The following is a 21,260-nucleotide window of genomic DNA, read 5'->3' as shown; positions in this document are numbered from 1 at the left end:
AACATGTGACATGTGATGCAATATATCAGCAGCATAACCTAACTATTCTCTCATTTGAAAAAACAAAAACCTAACTCCTCTTTTTTCTTTTTTTTCAGGGGAAGGAGCTTTTAACCCAGAAGCTCCCAGCGTGGCAGCAGGCGTGTGCCGAGCCCAACAAGCTGCCGGACCGAGCCATGTTCCTGGCCCAGCAGATGAGCGGGGTTGCGGGCGCCATGGTTCCCATCACACATCATCCAGGCATGCCCCTCTCCGAGCCCCTCGCTGGGGCTAAACCCCTGCCTGTGCCCCCAGAGCTGGCCGCCCTCAGGGCCAGTGGAGGCATGGGACAGCAGGTCGGTTCCTCTAGCCTTAAACATTCATTTAGTCATACCTGTGCCCACTGTAGTATTTATAGCATTTAATAAGTAGGTTGTTATAGAAACAGTAGCAATTTAATGTTCCAATGCAATTGTTTCCTTGGTGTGTGGATCCACATAATGCAATAAAATCATTTGTTTTTTTCTAGAATGCTTCACAAAAGGGCTGCAACTACTTATTAATTATTCATTTTTTTATCTTGAAACTGTTGTCGCTACATGACAATGTACAGAATAACAATAATAATTGAAGACAGAATAGCGGAATAACAGCCTCAGAGGCTGGAAAAGCAAACATTCTGAAATGGTTTATCTATTTCTGCTTGAAACGTTAGTAAAACGATAGATATATTCTCAAACAGGTGCCTGTCACTTTTCTAAATACTGAATAGTCAATACGTTTGCTAGCCATTGTGAGGCTCATATCCCATATAATGCATTCCCTAGCCCTAACTTAAGGTAAAACCTGCCTCAGAACTAAAGCCCTTCAACTTCAACGAAAATGTACTTAGGGGCCCTATTCGGCTCATTTTGAGGTTCATATTTATATTTTGTGCCTCTACTGGTTTCAAGGTTTCATGGTTTCAAGGCTTTTATTGGTCTTACGTGCATAGTTAGTGTAGTTATGACAATGGAAATCTTAGGTCACAGGCTCCTCCAACACAATTAAACAGATACACACAAAAAATAGTGCAAGTAATTAGTAAATACAAAAGGAAAAATAGTAAAATAGTGCAAGTGATTGGAATGATATATTAGATAATTAATTTCTAAGTAGCAGCCAGATAAATGTTATGATGTTGTTTCAAGTTCAGGTGTTTAATAGTCGAAACAATATCATACCATTTATCTGACTGCTACTGTGACATGTCTCCATGCTTTAATGTTCAAAAAGCTCTTTATGTTTCTCAAACAGCCTGTGCTGCAGCACCTCTTTTCACCCTCTGTCTGAAACCAGAGCCCAGTCTGCTCTGATTGGTTAGCTGGCTGGCTCTGTTGTGATTGGTCATCCGCTTAGAGATGTCCCGCCCCTTAGCCATGTGTTGGCGCACTAGCTTATACAATCGCGAGTTCTACATAGTGATGTCATTATGTTAAGGAAGTAAACAAAGGAGTCCAATGGAAGCTTTTCAGGCAGGGGGGAGTGTGTGGGAGAAAATCTCCCACTGGATGGAACCTATACAACACATCAGGAAAGGGAAAACCCCAAAAAGCATAATTGGGCCCCTTGAATTAAGTCTTGACCTTCGAACAGCCCTTGAAAAAGTGAAAGCAAGTGAATCTAAAATGTCCTCCGTTAGCGCTTGTACCCACTTTCAGCTCTCATGGTTACAAATTCTAATCGACTCTCATGAAGTTAGAAGCACCCAAACACAGCTGAGTGCTGTCTAATAGGATTCTTAATAAGTACCTGGAGTGGTTCGAGGACTGTTTCCCCCGGATGTGACTGTTGCATCATGGGATCCCTCAGAGCATCCTCAGGCAACTCTTGTGAATGCAAACTAACTTGTTAGCGAACCATGCTAATTAGCTCGTTGCACAGAAAATAACTTCCTCACTTTCCGGGCTCTCTCTCACCCTGCCCCTCCGGCAGGCCTGGCTCCTGAAGAAAAAGAGCGAAACTTCAAGATTTGATGAAAGACGCCTCAGTTTGGCTCGAGCTTTTAATTAAAAAACCCCGGTACAAATTCAGTGGTGTTTTATGTTCCCAGATTAAACACACTTTGAAACTCTTTGCAGACTCCCAGTAGTCATTCCATATGTTAATCTTTAAAGCACCATACATTCATTTATAGTATTTTCATTAACCAGCATTTCCTGACCTCGATCCACTCTCCATCTAGTTCATTATTATTAATGAGCTGTTGGGTGTTATGTAACAGCTTTAGGTAAAGAGAGATGAGTTTTCTAATTGCCTGTATGCTAATGTCCCCATCTCTGCAGAGGCTGATGGGAGGTGTGGACGGGGGGATGCCAGTGATGAACGGCACAGCGGGGGCTCACGGAGGGGAGGACTACCAGCAGTGGATGGAGGGCAAGGTAGCCCAGGGGAAGGCCTCCCCGCAGACCCAGCGGCACGGGGGGGAGGTGTACTCCAACACCCTGCCTGTGCGCAAGGTCGCCCCCGCCAAGAGCAAGACCACCCTGAGTAAGGACACGTATTGTTTATTTGGCAAGGGATTTGGAAGGATGAAGAACACCAGGAACAGTTAATGAAAGCAGTTTTATAGTTAACTTTACATAGGCATACTGCGTTTCATAAATGTTTTTATACTTTGACTATACTTCCATAAGTCTCTAATCTCTCTAGAGATTTGCACAATTGATCTATAAAGCAAAACATGTTATACAAAAATACGTATCCAGAGGTTGTTCCAAAAAAAAGAAAGTACAAGCTAAGAGTAATGAGCATATTTAGAATATATAATCAGAAAAAAAAGAAAGCAAAACAAAACCCTAAAAAAAGTTCATTTCAGGAATCCTTTTGAAAAGGTCAGTTAAAACATGTAATACCAAAATAAAAAAGATATCCTTAAGGATGGTAACAAATATAAACTGATTATTGAGCACTGGTATTTATATTAATATTTGTTTGTGACTTTTTGGTGCATATAATATACATATCTTTTATTTTGCTTATTTTCTTCCTTTTTAAAAAAATATTTCTAAATATGTTTGATTAATTAATTGACAATTTTTCAAAAATAATTGATGTAAAAAGGGTTAGGGTAATAAGCCAAAACTTAAGCCTATGCTTTTTCAGTCCGTGTTATTATATAAATGGAAATTGACTAAACTAAACCTTTTTTATCAAAGCAAATATTCTATATTTAATTTAGGTGGTATTTCTTGAGTTATCACATCTAAAAGATAAAAGCCATTAAAAGAGCTATTGGAATACATCTACCTGGGTGTCTCCTAACCTGTGGAGTTTATCTTATCTTATTTTTAATAAAAATAGTCCAAAGTAAGCAGGATTCCAAGGAGATGTGATATTAAAAAGGAGAAAGGGATATAAGAAGTAAAAATAGATATAGGACAAGGAGGACATTTGAAAAAAAGAGATTCAGAAACTGGAGTATATGCAGCTGATGTGGCTACACATCATGTTATACACTGTTCATTAGAGAAAGGGAGACTCAAAGCTCTCCCCCCCCCCCCCCCCCCCCCCCCCCCGTTATCCAGCGGAGACCCGCACCCTGCCCCGGTCCAGCTCCATGGCAGCGGGGCTGGAGAGGAACGGCAGGACCCGGGTCCAGGCCATCTTCTCCCACACAGCCGGGGACAACAGCACCTTGCTCAGCTTCTTCGAGGGCGACGTGATCACCCTGCTGGTCCCCGAGGCCCGGGACGGGTGGCACTACGGGGAGAATGAGAAGACCCGGATGTGAGTGACTCTGAGCTGCAGACTGTAGAGTGAGGCATAGACAAAATAACTCATAACTCCACAGATTCTAGTTGAATTTGGTGGGAAATCATGCCATTGCTGTTTAATAAATAAATAAAAAATGGTATGTATTTATTTAGAACAAAATAATAAAACCCATTTGTCTCTTTGAAGTTTGAACAAATCAACGAACCTGAATGACAGTGTAATAAAAAATAAAAATACAACAACATGTATCCCATTGACATGTTAATGTAAAATACACTTTGAAAACAAATGTTAATTAAAATATATATATATATATATATATAATGTAGGACCAAGGTGGATATTTACCTTTACCCCCTACTTTATATAAAGTATAAATATACTAGACCTGCCGCAAGGAATATTCTGTGAATTCCACGGATTTAACACATTTTTCCACCATATTTGATACATCAAAGTTGGATTTGATTTGAAAAAGTTGTATATTATTTTGCTAATATCTGGTGCCTCCTCACCCCTTCAGGCGTGGCTGGTTTCCCTTCTCCTACACCTGCGTGATCTCTGACGGGGACAGCAACTCCATGAGGCAGCTCCGAGTACACAAGTATGTTTTGAAGATGTTACTCTTGTACAAAGAGAATAAGTCATTACCTCACTGATCATTACCCAAAATCAGTTTTGTTGGCATATTTATATGCTTTGTGTCATTTTTTATACCTATCTTATTTTCATGAAACTTCATTATTGACTTTTTTTTATTTTATTTTATAATGATAATGATTGAAGGAAGAAGTAAGGTGTCCCTCGACAGTCTAAGCCAGGGGTCGGCAACCCCTGGCACCATAACCAGTGGCACACTAGGAATAAGTGGAATAAGTTTGCAAAATATTTAAATTTTATTTTCGGATCCTGAACGAGACCGCCGCCAGAGCGCGTCTCCCCGTTCCCTGCAGAAGGAAGCCATGCACGCAGCCCCCCTCTCTTTAACTCCAGGCGACTTTCTGCCGCTTTCCTCCGTGGTGCTGATCGTTTCACCACGGAGGAAAGCACTTCACTAATTGCAGTACCCATAAGGAGCTGTACAAATGCCGCAGTTTTTGCGTGGCGATCGATATCGGCCGATACTCACTCTCTGCCGATCGATCAGTGCTCTCTAAAAATGCCGATCACGAGAGACACTTTTCTCAGTGCGTGGCAAAACAAGCTCGCCGAAATGGCTTCACCAGTCTGGCATTATTTTAAGGTGCCCGAAAATGACAATAAAATAGCGGTATGCAACGTGTGTGAAGCAGAAATCCTGCAGCTCCGCCCGCTGTGACGGACCGCTGAGCGGAGCAACACACACACTAAGAGTTAGACCTAACACACTTAGCTATTTCATCTAGGCCTACCTCTGGAACTAATTATAAATATATTTATTCTTCACTGTCGGGTTACTTCATTACTGGATCAGTGAGCTGCATGAGATACTGACAGGCTGTCAGGAGAGAGAGAGAGAGAGGGAGAGAGGAAAAGAGAGCGCTTCCGCTCATTTCTCCCGTGTTATTATCCAAAGTGAATGTAAACTTGAATAATGTACTTCATTTGAATGTAACAATTATGTTGGTTGTTGTTTGTGGAAGCTCCAGTGAATGAGCCCCATTAACTGAGTTTTAAACATCACTTTAAATGGAAGATCCCCATAGGCCCCGCCCACTCGATCGGATCAGCGATCGGAGCATCCCTAATCAAAGTTGCGCTGACAGGTCCACACATGCTTCCCCGCAGCAAGGCTCCCCCGCCCTCCTGTTGACAGTTCACGAGCATCGAGCTCTTCCCCCCCCCCCCCCCCCCCCCCCCCCCCCCCCCGTTGATAATTCACGATTGTCGGCACGCTGATAATTTTTTTTTTTTTTTAATGGCACTTCATATCAAAAAGGTTGCCGACCCCTGGTCTAAGCCTATAGCAGCAAAACTAGGGGCTGGATCTAATCAGCCCTAACTAAGCTTTATCAAAAAGGAAGGTCTTAAGCGCACTCTTAAAAACGGATAGGGTGTCTGCCGCCCGAACACAAACTGGAAGCTGATTCCACAAATGTGGAGCTTGATAAGAAAAGGCTCTGGCTCCCATTGTACTTTTAGAGACTCTAGGAACAACCAACAACCCTGCATTCTTGGAACGCAATGCCCTAGTAGGACAGTAGGGTATAATGAGTTCTTTAAGGTAAGATGGCGCCTGCCCATTTGTAGGCGGGAAGAAGAATTTTAAATTATATCCTGTGTTCTATAGGGAGCCAGTGTAAGGCAGCCAGAACAGGAGTAATGTGGTCCCTTTTCCTAACTCTGGTTAGAACACGAGCTGCAGCATTTTGAATCAGCTGAAGCGACTTGACTGACTTCTTGGTACACCCTGATAATAAAGAGTTACAATAATCCAGCCTTGAAGTAACAAATGCATGGACTAGTTTCTCTGCATCGTTTTGAGGCCAGATATGCCTGATTTTGGCAATGTTACGTAGATGAAAAAGCTACAAAGCTTAAAGCTTGTCATTTGTAAAACCTTCTTGTGAACAATTGAGAATTAAACAACCAATAATAATAGGTAATGTCAAAGCAACCACCCACTGATGTCTCCCCTGCAGGTAAACACCCACACGCCAACATGTTGGTCCCTGATTGGACCAAGAAGCATTCATTCAGGGGAAAACATGTTTATGTCCTGATGTTTTCCACTCCTGTGTTTCAAGCCTCCACGGGAAGAGCAGCAGCACGGGGAACCTCCTGGAGAGAGAAGACATGGCGGTCCCTGTCCCTGATTACGGCGTCCACTCCCACATGGCGGCACAGAGCGCTGCTGCGCTGCACGGCAGACAGCAACGCCCCTACAGCGTGGCCGTGCCAGGCTTCCCACAGGTGGGGGGTCTGCAAAACAAGCACACAAGCACACAAACACACACTCTGACACACACCCACACACACCCACAGATGACACACAAGCTAAGCCGTCGCACGAATCCTGGCAGAGATCAGCACTTGTCTGTCTCAGGAAGTTTAGAAGTAGCTTTTCCCTGCGTGCTGCTGACCTGAGATATATAGGAATAGCTTTGCTTTGACAGGCTGTCTCTTCCTTTACAAGTAATCTGAGTATTTTTTTGCCAAAGCTAGCAGAAGATGCTCCGCTACATTAGCTTACCTAGACACAGATATTCGTTCTCGTTCACTTCACATGTCCCTATTTACGGGAGGTTGGGATGTGGCACATCTCAGATTGGAGCAGTTCACTCTGCTGCCCCGCTGAGGGAAGAACTTCTGACAGACAGTTGATAACAGAAGAGGAGGAAGAGAGAAGGTTGCCGTGGCAATAAAGGAAGGAGGATTAATTTTTATAAAGAAGGCAAAACCAGAAGTGGATTTATGCAACACTGAACCTGTCCTTCCTACGCCTCCCCTGGAACATCACATGTGGGCGAAGCTTAATTGCTCAGCAGTCATGTAACAACTTAAACTGCCTCTTCCGCCTCACTGCCTGTAGGGATGGAAACATGTCTGCTGACATTTAACACGTTTTTATTTAGGTTTATGTCAGTGGCGTTTTCTCCTGGAGGCCAAGGGAAGCCAGGCTTCCCCTGTTTTTTCAGATTGTAGTTATAATTTTAATAAATAAATAAAAACACTTTGTTTAGTTTCGGAAATTCTTTGTTGTGTGTTGCTGCCGGCCCGTCTCTCCCCCATTCTCATTGAGTATTTTACAAAGAGTGAAACAGCACCCCTGTAGATGTTATGGTGAAACAGTAGATTGCACTCTCTGTTGCGAGAGGAGGCCAGCCGAAATTGGCTTCCCTTGGTGAAAAAAAATGGAGGGATTGACCAATCAGACAAGGCTCAGGTGATGCCCCTGCCAACCTGTGATTGGTCAGGGCCATGCCAAGGCCTCACAATCCAATCAAATCGCATCAACTTAGTGTTGCAGTGACGCATCCTAAAACCCGGAAGTAAGCTGCGCTCGGTTTCTCGAAATAAGGTCAGTGGAAAACGAACCTGTTAGATAAATGCAAGTTTTGTTCAGTCGGATAATATCCACATGTCTACCCTACTTTTATAATTTTCGAATCATAAATCTAATCGATAAAAGATAGATAGCGTCACTGCATCACTCTCACCGCCGTTAGAAAGTAGCAAGCAACTGAAGCAAGTGCAATTATGGAGGGTGGAGATGTGGAGTATTTACTCAAAAATAATTGTACTAAACTTCCGCTACAGCAGCAACAACAAATACAATCTGATGACAGGCCAATGCCCAAACTGGAGCTGTGTACAGAGAGGAAAACAGGAGCGAATCGGACGTAAAACGTTAAAGGTCTCCTGATTTAGTTTGTGAATGAATGCTTATTAGAGTTTGGGCTGGAGAGTGCGTGCGGACCTGTCGGTTAGATAACAGGCGTGTGTAAGTCCTGCATCTGTATGATGATACAAATGATACCGGCTGCTGTAATCACTCATCTGGTTACGTTATTACATTGACCACCACACCCCCGACCCAAAAGAAAGGACGTATTATTGGCTTCCCCTCATTTTTTCCCCACGCCACGCTACTGGCTTGTGTACACCTGGAAGTGTCTGCAATGCTTTGAGTGGATCATTTGTAGGCCTACGTTTTTGTAGGTGGTTACAACTCCCAAAATCATTGAATTGAGTATATTTGAATACGCATTTAGGATTTATTTCACATCACTGATGAATAAGTACTAAAAAAATTATTTTAAATATTGATTAATGGAAATAACTGACACAAAAGTAGTAGTAGCAGTAGTTACTAACTAGGCAGATCAGACATCAAAAAGAGCAATATGTTATTTAAGTCATAATGGACAACATCAAATATGTTATATGTTTTTATTGAAAGACATCATTTTATCGTTTCCAAGTGTAGTCATACAGTTTATCCGTCTTGATTTCCCAGCTTCTGTAGGAAAAGCCTTATAAGGTCACTGTGAGATTCTGATGCATCACTTCCACCGTGTTGCTTTACTGCCACCTGCAGTCTGCTGTGGTCATTGCACTTATCAGTTTTCTGATGGAAAATTATTTGTAATGTTGGTTTATAATAAAATTAGGGCTGTCAAACGATTAACATTTTTAATCAGATTAATCACAGCTTAAAAATTAATTAATCATGATTAATCACCATTCGAACTATGTCCAAAATATGCCATTTATTTATGTATATTGTTGTGGGAATGGAAAGATAAATGAAAGAAGGCGGATATATCCATTTAACATACTGTAGGCCTACAGTATTTATGTTTATTATAACATTTTTCTGCGTGTCAAAATGAAAGACAACCCACACACCTATCAATCATCAAACCGTGGGGTCTTAATTCATTACGTGTTGATTTCTATCAACGGGGGAGTACTTCAGGAAAGTCGACAGAGGGGGGGCGGCGGCTAGTGGAGTACTTCGTGACCACAGAGTGTGAACGTTGTGATCAGCTGTTTTAGCGCAGTTCTCCAGTGAAGGGGGGGGGAGTCTCCCTCCGCCGCCGGTTGGCGTAGTTTTGGCACAATTCCGTTGTACAGACCGACGTTAACAGCAGCCCTGTCTGTGCACACGGAGACCGACTCTGTCGTCCGGTGATCTAACCGCCTTCTGGAAAAGCTTCACAAGTACGTCGGTACGCAAATGCGCTTTGTGACACAAGTGACGGTACGCATTTCAGATTACGCACATAACCTGCGTACCAGTTATGTGCACCCCGTACTACAGCAAAAGTATTCTCCGTCGGGACTTCCTGCAACAACATCACGCCGGTATCAAAGATGTTCTATTGAGAAGACGATCACTACGTGACAAAAGTTTTCAAAACCGTGGCTACTGAAATCAATCTTACTAACTGCTGTCTGTGCAATTTACTCCGCGAGTTGGCAGACTTTATTTTGCTTCCTTTAACATCATTTTTCATGGTGGGGCTAAGCCATTTCTTGGTATGGGTGTAGCCTACCCCAGCCATACCCTGGCGCTGCCACTGGTGGCACGTATGGGGCGGGCCATTAAATGCGTTAAATATTTTAACGCAATTAATTCAAAAAATTAATTACCGCCGTTAACGCGATAATTTTGACAGCACTAAATAAAATATTTGTAAAATCAATCATCTGTCTGTCTTTACAGCAAGGAGCTGAAGAGTACGAGCCCCGCTTCCCTACAAGGTAAGAACCACTTGTTGTAGTTAATACGTTTTTAATGTTGTAATGATATAAAAATCAAGTTGAATTCATGTTCAGTAAGTTCAAGCAGACAATCATCAAGAATGTGTTTTTGGTAATGGCTCTGGGATCTTCCATATTGGCCATATATTCAGTATGTTGAAAAGCAGAAGATGAGTTGAGGGATTGGGATGTTTTAAAGACCTGACCCTGATAACACACAACCAGCAGAACACACCACATTTCTTTTGTGTTTGTTTTACCTTTGTGTTCTTTTACGTTTGCATTCTCCTCTGTTTGCCCTCGTTTGATAGGATACGATAAGTAATCAAATAATATAGTGTTTATACTGCATATTGGTAGAAGACCAGTTGTGTTATTGGTTAGTTTGGTTTCTGTCAAAAGCTTAAGTTGGATTAAGTTTTCTTTTTGTTAACAAAACACCCAAGCCTCCCAGCTCCTTCTAATGCTCCACCCTGGCACCATGCAGCTTCAGTAGCGCTTCCACCTGCTAACTGCACACCTACCCAATCCCTGTTAGCTCACCCTGCTTCTTATTCATGGTTCATTTATGGTATAAGTTACGTTATAGTATGGGGTTAATTTCTCATGTTGGAGGGTGGATGTAGCTCCGCCTCTCCTTGTCCTGGTTGTGTTTGCTGCTGTTTGTCCTGAGCCAGCCCACCTGGAAGTCTGCTCCTCTCTCTGTCCACAGTTCCACAGAGGGCAAATTGATTTCGACAGTGTGAGGACAGACAGACACTGAGCCTGACGATGCGATAGGACTGTCCTCGCTGCCCCTCAACCAACCCCCCCCCTCTCATCCTCTCCCCCGCCTCCTAACCTCCAGTTTACAGCAATACACTCTCCCTGAGCCAATCAATGCAAGGAAGAAGCTTTGGTCTGTATCTCCCCTGTCTCTCTGATCTCCCTTCTTCCTCCCCCCAACCCCGCTCTGAGCTAACTGGCCAACAGGGGGCCACTGGTGAAGCCGAAACCAGAACAACACAGACTGTGCCATCCGAATAATCAAAACCAATGGGATGGACATTTTCTCTGAGGAAAATGTATCTTTTGCTTGTCTTTCATGCATGTACATTTCTTTTACATATCGCTGGGGATTATATTTCCTCACCAAAAGGAACCTGATTTCCACCAATGTAAGTGCTCTCCACCAGAATGATAATGTGAAGGATATGTGAATCAGGGTGTGAAATGAAGAGGATTTATCGTGTATTAAAAAAAGGCATTACAATCGATATTTTACTGGGTCTTTCAGTATTTAACAATACTTTTAACCTTTTCATGCTGTGAGGTTTTGTATTCCTCTGACATAAGAGGCCGTGCATCACGAGAAGTGAACTGCTCATGTAAATGTGTTGTGAAACAGAGACTACAGTATGTGATGGGAATGTTAACTGTACATACATGTGCCATACAGAAGTACGTGTCATAAAGTATCTATGAGTTCATTAAAAATTGCACCTTATAAAAGTAATAATCTATATTTCTGACTCTGTGAACAAACTCACTGTAACCTTTTCAGTATCAGCCTTTGATCTTGTTGGGGGGGACACTGAGCTCACACTAAGCTAGGGTCTGGGGTCCTCTCTATCTATTGCAGTGTGTGAATGTCATTCCAAGGCTGGGTGGGGTCAACTGTCCCTCACCCCTTTATGAGATGCAAGGCTCTGAGTTGAGTGCGGAAACCATTCGTTTATAAATCATCAGCACAATTGTTAAAGGGGCCCTATTGTGCTTTTTGGGGGGTTTCCCTTCCCTTTAGTGTGTTGTATGTTTCTCTTGTGCATGTAAATGGTCTGCAAAACTAAAATCCCAAAGTTCTCACCAGGGGGAGTTTTCCTCCCACACAAACTCCCCCCTGCCTCCATTGGACTACTTTGTTTACTTCCGTAACATAATGACATCACTATGTAACACTTGCGCTTCTATTGGCTAGCCCTCTAACACATTGTACATGATAGGCTAATGGGCGGGACATCTCTAAGCGGTTGATCAATCACATCAGAGCTGGCCAGCTAACCAATCAGATCAGACTGGGTGAAAAAAGGCAGTATGAAAAAAATAAAGAGATTTTTGGCATGTCACAAATATGAACCTGAAAATGAACATCATAGGGCATCTTTAACTAACTTTAGTTAGAGTTGAAGCGCTTTAGTTCTGAAGCAGGTGTTACCTTAAATTAGGGTTAGGGAATGCATTATGAGATAGGAGCCTCTCAATGGGCAGGCAGTATGAGAGAAATAAAGAGCTTTTTGAACATGAAAGCATGGAGACATGTCCCGGTAGAGCAGGGGTGTCAAACTCAAGGCCCGGTGGCCAAATCCGGCCCGCGACTTCATTTTATGTGGCCCCACAAGAGCTTGCAAAAAATATGATATTTTTATTATACGGTTACATGCCGATTTACAGAAGCTTGTTGCCCATACATGGAGCACAATGCATCTCAAATTTGACTTTTTCTCAGAATGTGTTTTTTCTTTTTAAATCATTTTGTGACATTCTCACTGAAGAGACTTGCAATTATTTGCCGTGGACTTCTGCTTTCAGACATAGTTAATTACTAAGTTATTACCCTATCTGATAATAATCCAATGCAGAGGCAATAATGTAATATAATACATTATTTGATATTAAATATTTATATATGTATTTTTTTATAGTCTTAAAGTTACAACCGGCCCTTTGAGTACAACCATAATGCAAATATGGCCCGCAATGAAATTGAGTTTAACACCCCTGCGGTAGAGGCACTCATTAACATTAACCTGAACTATTTGCTGCCTCCTGCTTCTTGGTCCAGCTACCAGATGTCAAATATTTATTCGGGTTTGTTTACTAAGATTTTTTTTCAGAATAAATGATTACATTTGGAGAAATGAATTGGTGGATTGATAATATTCTAAATATAATATTAATAAAGTTGTCTCACTGGCTAGGTTAATACTTCCTTTAAAAAAAGAAAAGACAACTCTTGTTTGCTTTAGATCTTTACATTTAGCCTCTTCGTGTTGGTTTGCTCATATCATAGTGTCTCGTACTGTTACACAACACAAGTATCACAATCATGAAACCACATCCACCCTTTACTGCTCAGCCTCTGCAGCCTTGAAGGAGAGGAGTGGATGTTATGTTTGAACCTCACTCAGCCTTCTTGTTCTCCAGTGAGGAGAAGCATCCTGAAGATAGAACAAGTGTTTCTGTGTCTGACTCCCTCTGTGCTAAATAAAGACGCTGGTCTGCCCGTCTCTGTCGGTCCACTTTATACTCTGTTCATTCTAACTGCTGTTAAGAACAATATTCAGTTGAATATTGAAAATGTTATGAAGTGTTTACAAAAATCTTATCCTCACACTGTGTTGACCAAAGAGAGGAGATACAAAATGAAGACTGTTCGCCGCTTTTCTAAAATCTAATATGGAGTCTTATGAGTCTAATGAGTCTTAACATAAGTTTTTCTTCAGATTATTGAAAGAAGAAAAGGGAGGGGCAGACACTTCTGTGTAATGGTTTTCAGTTCTTTCAAGAGAAATACTTTAAAACTCAAGTCAGGATGGACGCTTTTGCCATCTAAGTGTTTTCCTTGCTGCACATGTCTGCTCTGTCTTCTCTGCTTGTGTGACCTAACACCCGTCTCCCCCTCAGTTTGCCAACCCCCCTTTTATCAATCTCTGTTTTGATGACTTTAGAGACAAGTCGAGCGCAAACGACTGGGAGCTGCCAGTGTTTCTTCTTTCTCCACTCAAATAAGTCCAACATATGACAGACAGACACTGTATAGCTCACCGACCACCTGTCGGCAAATCACTTCTACATCAACTGATGCTTTTATTTTAATGTAAATGAACAACATATTGCAGAGAATCTACTGCACCAAACAGTTTAACATTGATCACCTCAAATGTAAGGGATACTCTAAAAAGTATGAAATACAGGAATTCAGCTGAAAATGTTTGGTTGTTTCTGTTCATTGGTTTTAGAAGGCAATTATATCAAGACAATTACAATTTGTTTTGCCTCTGAAGGTCTTTTGAATTGTCTTTAATTTGCCTAGCCAAACCTTTTTTTCTTCTGCTTATATCCGCCTTTTAAAAGGAATTATCTTTATTTCATAGTCATCTTAAGCATTAGGTTAAACATCATCTTAAACAGCTGGTGATCATCATAACCCCCGTGTGTGTGTGTGTGTGTGTGTGTGTGTGTGTGTGTGTGTGTGTGTGTGTGTGTGTGTGTGTGTGTGTGTGTGTGTGTGTGTGTGTGTGTGTGTGTGTGTGTGTGTGTGTGTGTGTGTGTGTGTGTGTGTGTGTGTGTGTGTGTGTGTGTGTGTGTGTGTGTGTGTGTTTCACGGCATATCCATTTTATATTGCCAGTGTGTTTTATTTGCATGTCTGTTTTATTTTGATGTCTTGAATTGTATTAATTAATTTGTCTTGAATATTCTTAGGTTTATATTTTAATGTTAACATATATAAATTGTGAGTGTGTAGATCTGTTTGGGTTTCTGTGCACGTCCTCTTGTTTCACTTCAACATAATTAAATAGTTTCTTTATATACTTCACTAGAACATGAACAAGCAAGATCATCAACCTTTACAGCATTGTTTCTTAAAGTGGGGCATGCGGGTCAAGTGTGGCCCTTAGAAACATGTTGTGAGGCCCCTCAACTTGACACAAAGGCACTCTTAATATTTAAATATATTGGAGTCAATTTCAATAATGTCTCTTCCAATATCTTGCACTTTAAACACTGCTTGCATCAAGTTTGAAATGAAGGCTCCCAGTTGTCTCAGACATGGTCTCATTTGTTAATATCCTGAATCCTAACACAACTTGGGCTTATTAAATATGCGTACTGTAAAGCCATGTAAGAACACACTGTATTTAGAAATAACAAGTCATTGCCCTGTATAGTATTAGAATATAATGACTATTGGTGTTGACCCATGGGGACTGTCTCTGCCTTTCAGTACCGGGCCAGATTACGCTCGCTTTTGAGTGACCGAAACTCCTCGTAAGTGACTGACCCTGGGTCTGTGGGTCTTCATGCAATCACTTCTTCTTCCAATGTCTCCATTATCACAAAAACTGCTTCTTCGTCGTGTTGGCTTTGGGTTATTTCCTTTCTTTGTGTGATGTGATGTGACTGCACTCTGATTGTGGGGTATAAAACTACTTGTACATTTCAGGGAATGTATTGCATGTTTCAGCATCGTGTTTTACCTCCTTTCTTTTTCTTCTGGCATGACTCATGAGATGTTCTGTGACCTTTTCTCACTTTCGCATCATGCATGGTTTGCATTCAGTTTTTAAAAACAAAAACAAGCTTCTTTACTATATTTCCTCTCTTCCTCCCAGTGATGATCCGCCCATGGAGCCGCCTGTTGAGGCCCCAGCCAAACCGCCCCTTTCTGATGATGAGGATGAAGTGGAGGAAGAGCTGCCTGATGAAGCACACTACGACTCCTTGGAGAAGGCCTCGACCCCCCCGGGGGAGTACTGAGCCCTGCCTCAGGTTAAACTAGCTGCAGGTACATCAATGGTGCCCAACTGTACCCCCTCGCCTCAGCTCTGATTCAACCACAGAACTAAATAGTGCTACTTTAAAACAAAGAAATGACTATGACCAGCAAATGAACGGCACAAACAACAATGTACAGTTATCTCTGTTTTAGTTGAGAGATCATGTGATTAAAAGCTAGAATTGATTCATATTTGATCTTCCAGCAAGGAAAGCACTTTAAATTAAAAATGTTCCCTGATTGTTATCCTCCGAGTTGTATTTCTGTAAAAGCATCTGCTCACATACTGTACATGGGTAATAGAATGGACATCATCGAAGTTATTTCACTTTTTTATTTTTGGAACATAGTGTATGGGGTGATAGGAAAATACGTTTTCCAGCGTGGGCAACTTGAGTTCTTGGCTCATTTGCAACGTATCACTACCTAAACACTGATGACTGATTACTCTTGTAGACTCCATGGATCTGGTTGTTCTGTAAAGTCACGTGACAACATCTGTGCTTTTTCAAATGCAGCTTCCTCCCCTTCCTTGTCAACTGAAGGGCTTCAATGTTGGTACGCTTCACATCCTGGCAGGTGTTTCACCTTTTTAGCCTCAACTGTTCACACTGCCTCCTCACAGGGCTAGCATACCAACTGGTGTTGGTGCAGAGGTATTGCACATATTAGTCTGGACCAAAGTGGATAATCTAAAATGGAAGAGATCATGTGAAACACATAAGAGATTGTATACTAGCCAGAAATCTCCAGTATCTGTGGAATAATATTGGGCTCATTTATGGCATCAAAACTGATAAGCATACTACTCATAGTACTGTATATTCAACTATTTGTATACTCACAGGAAATCTATATTCATTAATAACATTAATAAGCACTGCAGGTGTTTGTACCTATAATAATGTCCTGCCGGTTTAGTGATTACATGAATATACAAGCAGTTTGTAAGGTCTTCTTAAAGAAATTATTTCATCAGGTAAATTAAATAATACAATCAATGAGTAATTGCAGCGTCTTTGGTTAAGATCACTTTGATGTAAAGTAGAGCAATTACACTGATACAGGTTCGTATTCAATCTTGGCCGTTCGAATAATGTTTTAAGGGTGTGTTCAAATTATTAAAAAAACATTTTTCACTTACCTCTGGTGGTATCTTCTAACGTATACAGTCTCTTAATAATTAGTGCCACTCAGTGGAGATGAATACAGTTTAATTTGAGGTTTTCACAACACTAATAAAGAACAGCCACAAACAGTGTCCTGTTCGAAGAAATACATCCAATTGTGACTGTTGTCCGTGGAATAACCAGAGTGACAAGCAAAGCATTTCTGTAACAGGTTGCTGTTGGAATTTTCTAAAGATGAATATGTAATGGCTGTGAGCACTTCAAATTAAGTCCCATTTCCCTCCATTGTGTTGTTTTTATGTAACAGACAGTAAACTTCACAATATATCTTAACATCTGGAGAAGAGACACCACTAAAGGGAAATCGGAAACGTTTTTTAATGACACAAAATAAAAACCCGGTTTCAGTGTAGCTCTCAGTGTTACATGAAGACTAACAGTGAAAATATGACTGACATTCAAACCTGTATCATGTGATTTATTGTCAAACTTTTTCTGTTCAATTAAAATCTGAGAATAAAGAATCAAGAGTGTACCCACTTTGTGCCAAATGTCTTATATTTACTCTTATACACGAATCACTACATTATATTTGTGTTTTTCAATATGGCATTACATCGGGTGATCAAAAGAGTCCCACATTCTAATCACTGTTAAGTTTACAAATACCTATAGACCTATAAGGAAATATGACGTCATCAACAGCAAGTCGTCCATCTTTGAAGGATGCTAGCAACCACAACCTATTGAATTAACCTCTACGGCTAACGAAGTAGCGTAGCTTTTAACGTTTTTAACATCGTAGGTAGGCACTGTTATGACACTGGCTGTAACAGCCACTCCTATAAATAAACAAACAAACATGACATGGGCCTTCAAATATTTAATATTTTTAAATTGCAATGTAGGACACTAATTCCAAATGCCAAAAGGGCACCGACCTCACTAACAGTGATTGGCCCATTATTTTCTTGCTATCCTCCAAAGATGGCTGTGATGCCCCAAAATAAAACGTGGTTCGTGTTCCCTATTGCAAAAATATCTACAGCAACAACATTTATTCCCTTTTTCCCTCTCTGTTTACAGGAAGTTGTGGAGCTCGGTGAGTGAAGGCAACTCACGTTGTCCTGAGTCATCCCCAGAGGTGGGAGAAGTACTCAGATCTTTTATTTTATAATATTTTATTTATAGTTTTCAGGTTTATGTAACAGTTAAACATGACAACAACAACAAAAAACATGTAGCATAAAAACGCAAAGCATCCCCCCCTCCCCCCAAAATAACAAGACAAACAAAAACAAACAAGTCAGTGCATAAATCAAAACACAACGAGATACTACACACACACAGTGTTACTGTATATCCAGAGGCCTGTTGGCTAACCAGATGATATACCTATGGTGGCGTCAGTGATGCATCTTTAAATTCTAAATAAGGCTGCCAGATCCTCAGAAAGGTGTTATATCTAAGACTATATGTGATCTTTTCAAGAGGAATACAACTGTTCATTTCTGAAGACCATCTATCAATGAGGAGAGGAGAGTCAGATTTCCATGTTAGTGTTATGCATTTCCTCGCCACACATAAAGCAATTTCCATACATTTAATTTGGGATTTAGTTAAAGATCTATTGAGACTTGTGAAATCACCCAGTAAGCAAAGCTCAGGATCTAAAGGGAAGGTAGATCCTGTGATCTTGGTCAAGGTGTCACACAAATCGTACCAAAAGCACCTCACTTTTGTGCAAAGCCAGGTACAGTGTAGGAAGGAGCCGACCTCGATACCACACCTGAAGCACATCTCTGACAGCTCGGGCTTGGATCTATGTAGTTTCTGTGGGGTGAGGTACAGTTGATGGAGGAAATGATAGTGAACCAGTCTGTACCTGGCATTAATAGTAGCTGACAAACTGTCTTTACATAAATCTGACCAGAGCTGTTCATCAATTGCTACATCCAGATCTGACTCCCATCTCGCTCTAGATTTGTGTAAACCTGGCTTTGGGCCCTCATTCAGCAGTAAAGAGTACATTTTAGAAATACCTTTGTATACATTTCCCTCATGAAGCAGTTTCTCCACATCAGTCAACACAGGTAAAGTTATCTCAGGGCCCAGGTTGGCTCTAAGAAAGGATCTTAACTGAAGATAGTAGAAGAAGGTCTTGTTGGACAAGTCATATTTCCTCTTTAATTGTTCAGGAGTCTTTTTTCGTAGCAATCTTCCAAATGTTGGATCCCCTTATGATGCCAAGTTTACAGAATCTTGTTATTGAGAGTCATGGGTATGAGTTCATTTTGTCTCAGAGGTGACTTTGGTGACAGTCCAACTTTCAGTCCCAGACTTCTATGAGTCTCACACCACATTTTAATCAAATGCCTTAAAATAGGGTTGTCTGTCTTCTTGGATATAGTCCTGGGGTTCCATTTATAAATAAAATCGCTGAACACTTTTTCTTTCAGAGGGTGTAATCCAATTTGTATCCAGGATGGGGCACCATCGCCCTCAGAAAAGGCTGAAACAAATCGCATTTGAGCCGCCAAATAATACTTTTAAAAACATGGTAATCGAAGGCCCCCTGATCTGTAATCCCACGTTAATTTCTCCATAGATACCCTGGCCACCTTACAGTTCCATATAAACTGTCTAACATGTTTATTGAGGGTTTAAAAAAAAGTTTGAGGCAGTTGAATGGGTAAGGACCGGAAAAGATACTGTAGCCTTGGTAGTATATTCATTTTTACACAGTTAACTCTGCCAATTAGAGTAATGGGTTTTCATCCACCTTTGTAGATCACTTTCAATTCTACTGAGTAATGGGAGGTAGTTCAGTTTGTATATATTTGTAAGGTCATTATCTATAGTTATCCCAAGATATTTTATATTATTAACCCACTTACATGGGCTTGTACGTTGATACTCAGTGTAATCAAAGTTAGTTAGTGGAATGATTTCACTTTTCTCTTGGTTTACCTTATATCCTGAGATAACACCATAAGCATTTAGCAGGGTCTGTAGTTTGGTGAGGGAGTTACCAGGGTCTGTCAAGTACAACAGTACATCATCTGCCAGGAGATACATTTTATGATTTGTCTGATCCACTCTAAAACCCTTTATATCAGGATCCTGTCTAATTGCTTGAGCTAGACCTGGGGTCTGCAACCTTTTTGACCAAAAGAGCCATTTTGCTCCTTTTTCCAAAACATTTTTTTGTCTGGAGCCGCAAAACATATTTCATAGTTTTTTATTGTTATATCAGACAAAAACTACAGTTTTTTTGCATTTATTAGGCTATTTATTACATGATATAAAACTGTTAACCTCTAATAAGAAACAAATAACTCTTATAAGGAGAATTCAAAATAATACACAGGCCTACTTTAAAATAAATTAAACACAGCACTTGGGGAGTCCTCTGCACATTTGAAGGGAAACAAAATATTATTAAAATGGGCCCACTTTGAAATAAATAAAACATATAGCTGCATCCTAAAAAGAGTTAAAGGTAGGGTAGGTAAGAATGGAGAAACCAGCTCGAGTGAGCTAGAATTTGAAAGTACACAACCGGAAAAAATCTGCCTCTTCCTTCAGACTTTCTTACAGAGCCCCTCCTCCAACACACACGAACGCGCACATGACCAATGAGGGCACGAGATACGTTTGTGCACAGATGGAAGGCTGACAGGCAGGTAGGCCATCCAGTTATTTTAGCCGGGCCGGTGTTTCGGATTAACTTGTTTCCCGATCAACTTGTTTCCCAATCAACTCGTTTCCGTGGGGTGCGTGGCTTTCGACTGAAATACACATTTCGATCGCTTTCTTCTGTCGTTTACAAACATCTTTTGGTATATTTGGCTTCTTAGGAACACGTTGATGCACATCCAGTACCAGTGTGTGAGGTTGTGATTACTACAACAAGACAAACGAGTTGCTCGAATAAATCATTTAAACCAGCTATTGTTTCCAGACTTATTACGGAATATCGTTGTTAATGTCCAAGTCCATCTGTGTATACCTTCAGACAGCCTCCAAGTGAAGCACACAGTGTTTACTCACAGTTTGAAAGCAGCGTGGAGAAGTCTTCATCTGTGTTAAACTGTGATCCTCCCACGGAACTGGGACCCGCCCACGTTAAAATGTGACCCGCCCAGGTTAAATTGTGTTACGATTTCTGTGGCTATCTACCAGCGATCATGTTTAATATGAAAGACTACCCACACATGTATCCCTTATAAAAACGGTATTGTGCAACAGTCATCCAGATAAGATGTGACTGTTACCTCGTTTTGCAAAGATAGCAGCAGAAATGTCATTGGGGGATATTTAGACTTTAAAATGCTGCTTGGTCGTGAATGTTTATTTAAATCATGTGGAAATATTATGCCAAGAAACCTGTTAGCTCATTGGGTCACAGTATCTCCTGTGTTGTTCAAAGATTATTATATATACAATATTTGTTGATCTCTTAATCTATACTTTGTACCCCATTCTGAAGGCCATTTTGATTTAAATCCCAGAATAAAGCATAACACTAATCACTGGTTTTAATGATATTAAGATGATTTAATTTGTCATGTTGATTTGACAGACGGATCAAATGGACAGTGAACGAGAGCGATGCAGAATAAAAGCACAACCTTTTTACCATTTTATTTCAAACTCTATTTCAACA

The 21,260-nt window shown here is 40.9% G+C and overlaps 1 protein-coding gene across 7 annotated transcripts in view; it reads left to right on the top strand.

Moving 5' to 3' along the window:
• Positions 1 to 17,112, top strand: part of baiap2b (BAR/IMD domain containing adaptor protein 2b) — a 97,895-nt gene extending 80,783 nt beyond the window's left edge. For 4 of the 7 annotated variants that reach the window (XM_034227519.1, XM_034227518.1, XM_034227517.1 and 1 more), the window contains 7 exons: positions 99 to 335; positions 2,304 to 2,508; positions 3,546 to 3,747; positions 4,259 to 4,339; positions 6,462 to 6,627; positions 9,887 to 9,924; positions 15,298 to 17,112. In XM_034227519.1, the coding sequence (XP_034083410.1) occupies positions 99 to 335; positions 2,304 to 2,508; positions 3,546 to 3,747; positions 4,259 to 4,339; positions 6,462 to 6,627; positions 9,887 to 9,924; positions 15,298 to 15,442 (1,074 nt within the window). In that variant the 3' untranslated portion in view covers positions 15,443 to 17,112. Of the gene's footprint in view, positions 1 to 98; positions 336 to 2,303; positions 2,509 to 3,545; positions 3,748 to 4,258; positions 4,340 to 6,461; positions 6,628 to 9,886; positions 9,925 to 10,636; positions 13,203 to 14,909; positions 14,954 to 15,297 lie in introns of those variants that run through there. The other 3 variants (XM_034227522.1, XM_034227520.1, XM_034227521.1) reach the window with 2 other exon arrangements.
• Positions 17,113 to 21,260: the final 4,148 nt, after the last annotated feature.

Source organism: Gymnodraco acuticeps, unplaced genomic scaffold (assembly GCF_902827175.1).
Source record: "Gymnodraco acuticeps unplaced genomic scaffold, fGymAcu1.1, whole genome shotgun sequence".
Classification (NCBI taxonomy): Eukaryota; Metazoa; Chordata; class Actinopteri; order Perciformes; family Bathydraconidae; genus Gymnodraco; species Gymnodraco acuticeps.
The sequence above is the reverse complement of the archived record's forward strand: the minus strand, read 5'-3'. Positions and strand labels throughout refer to the sequence as shown.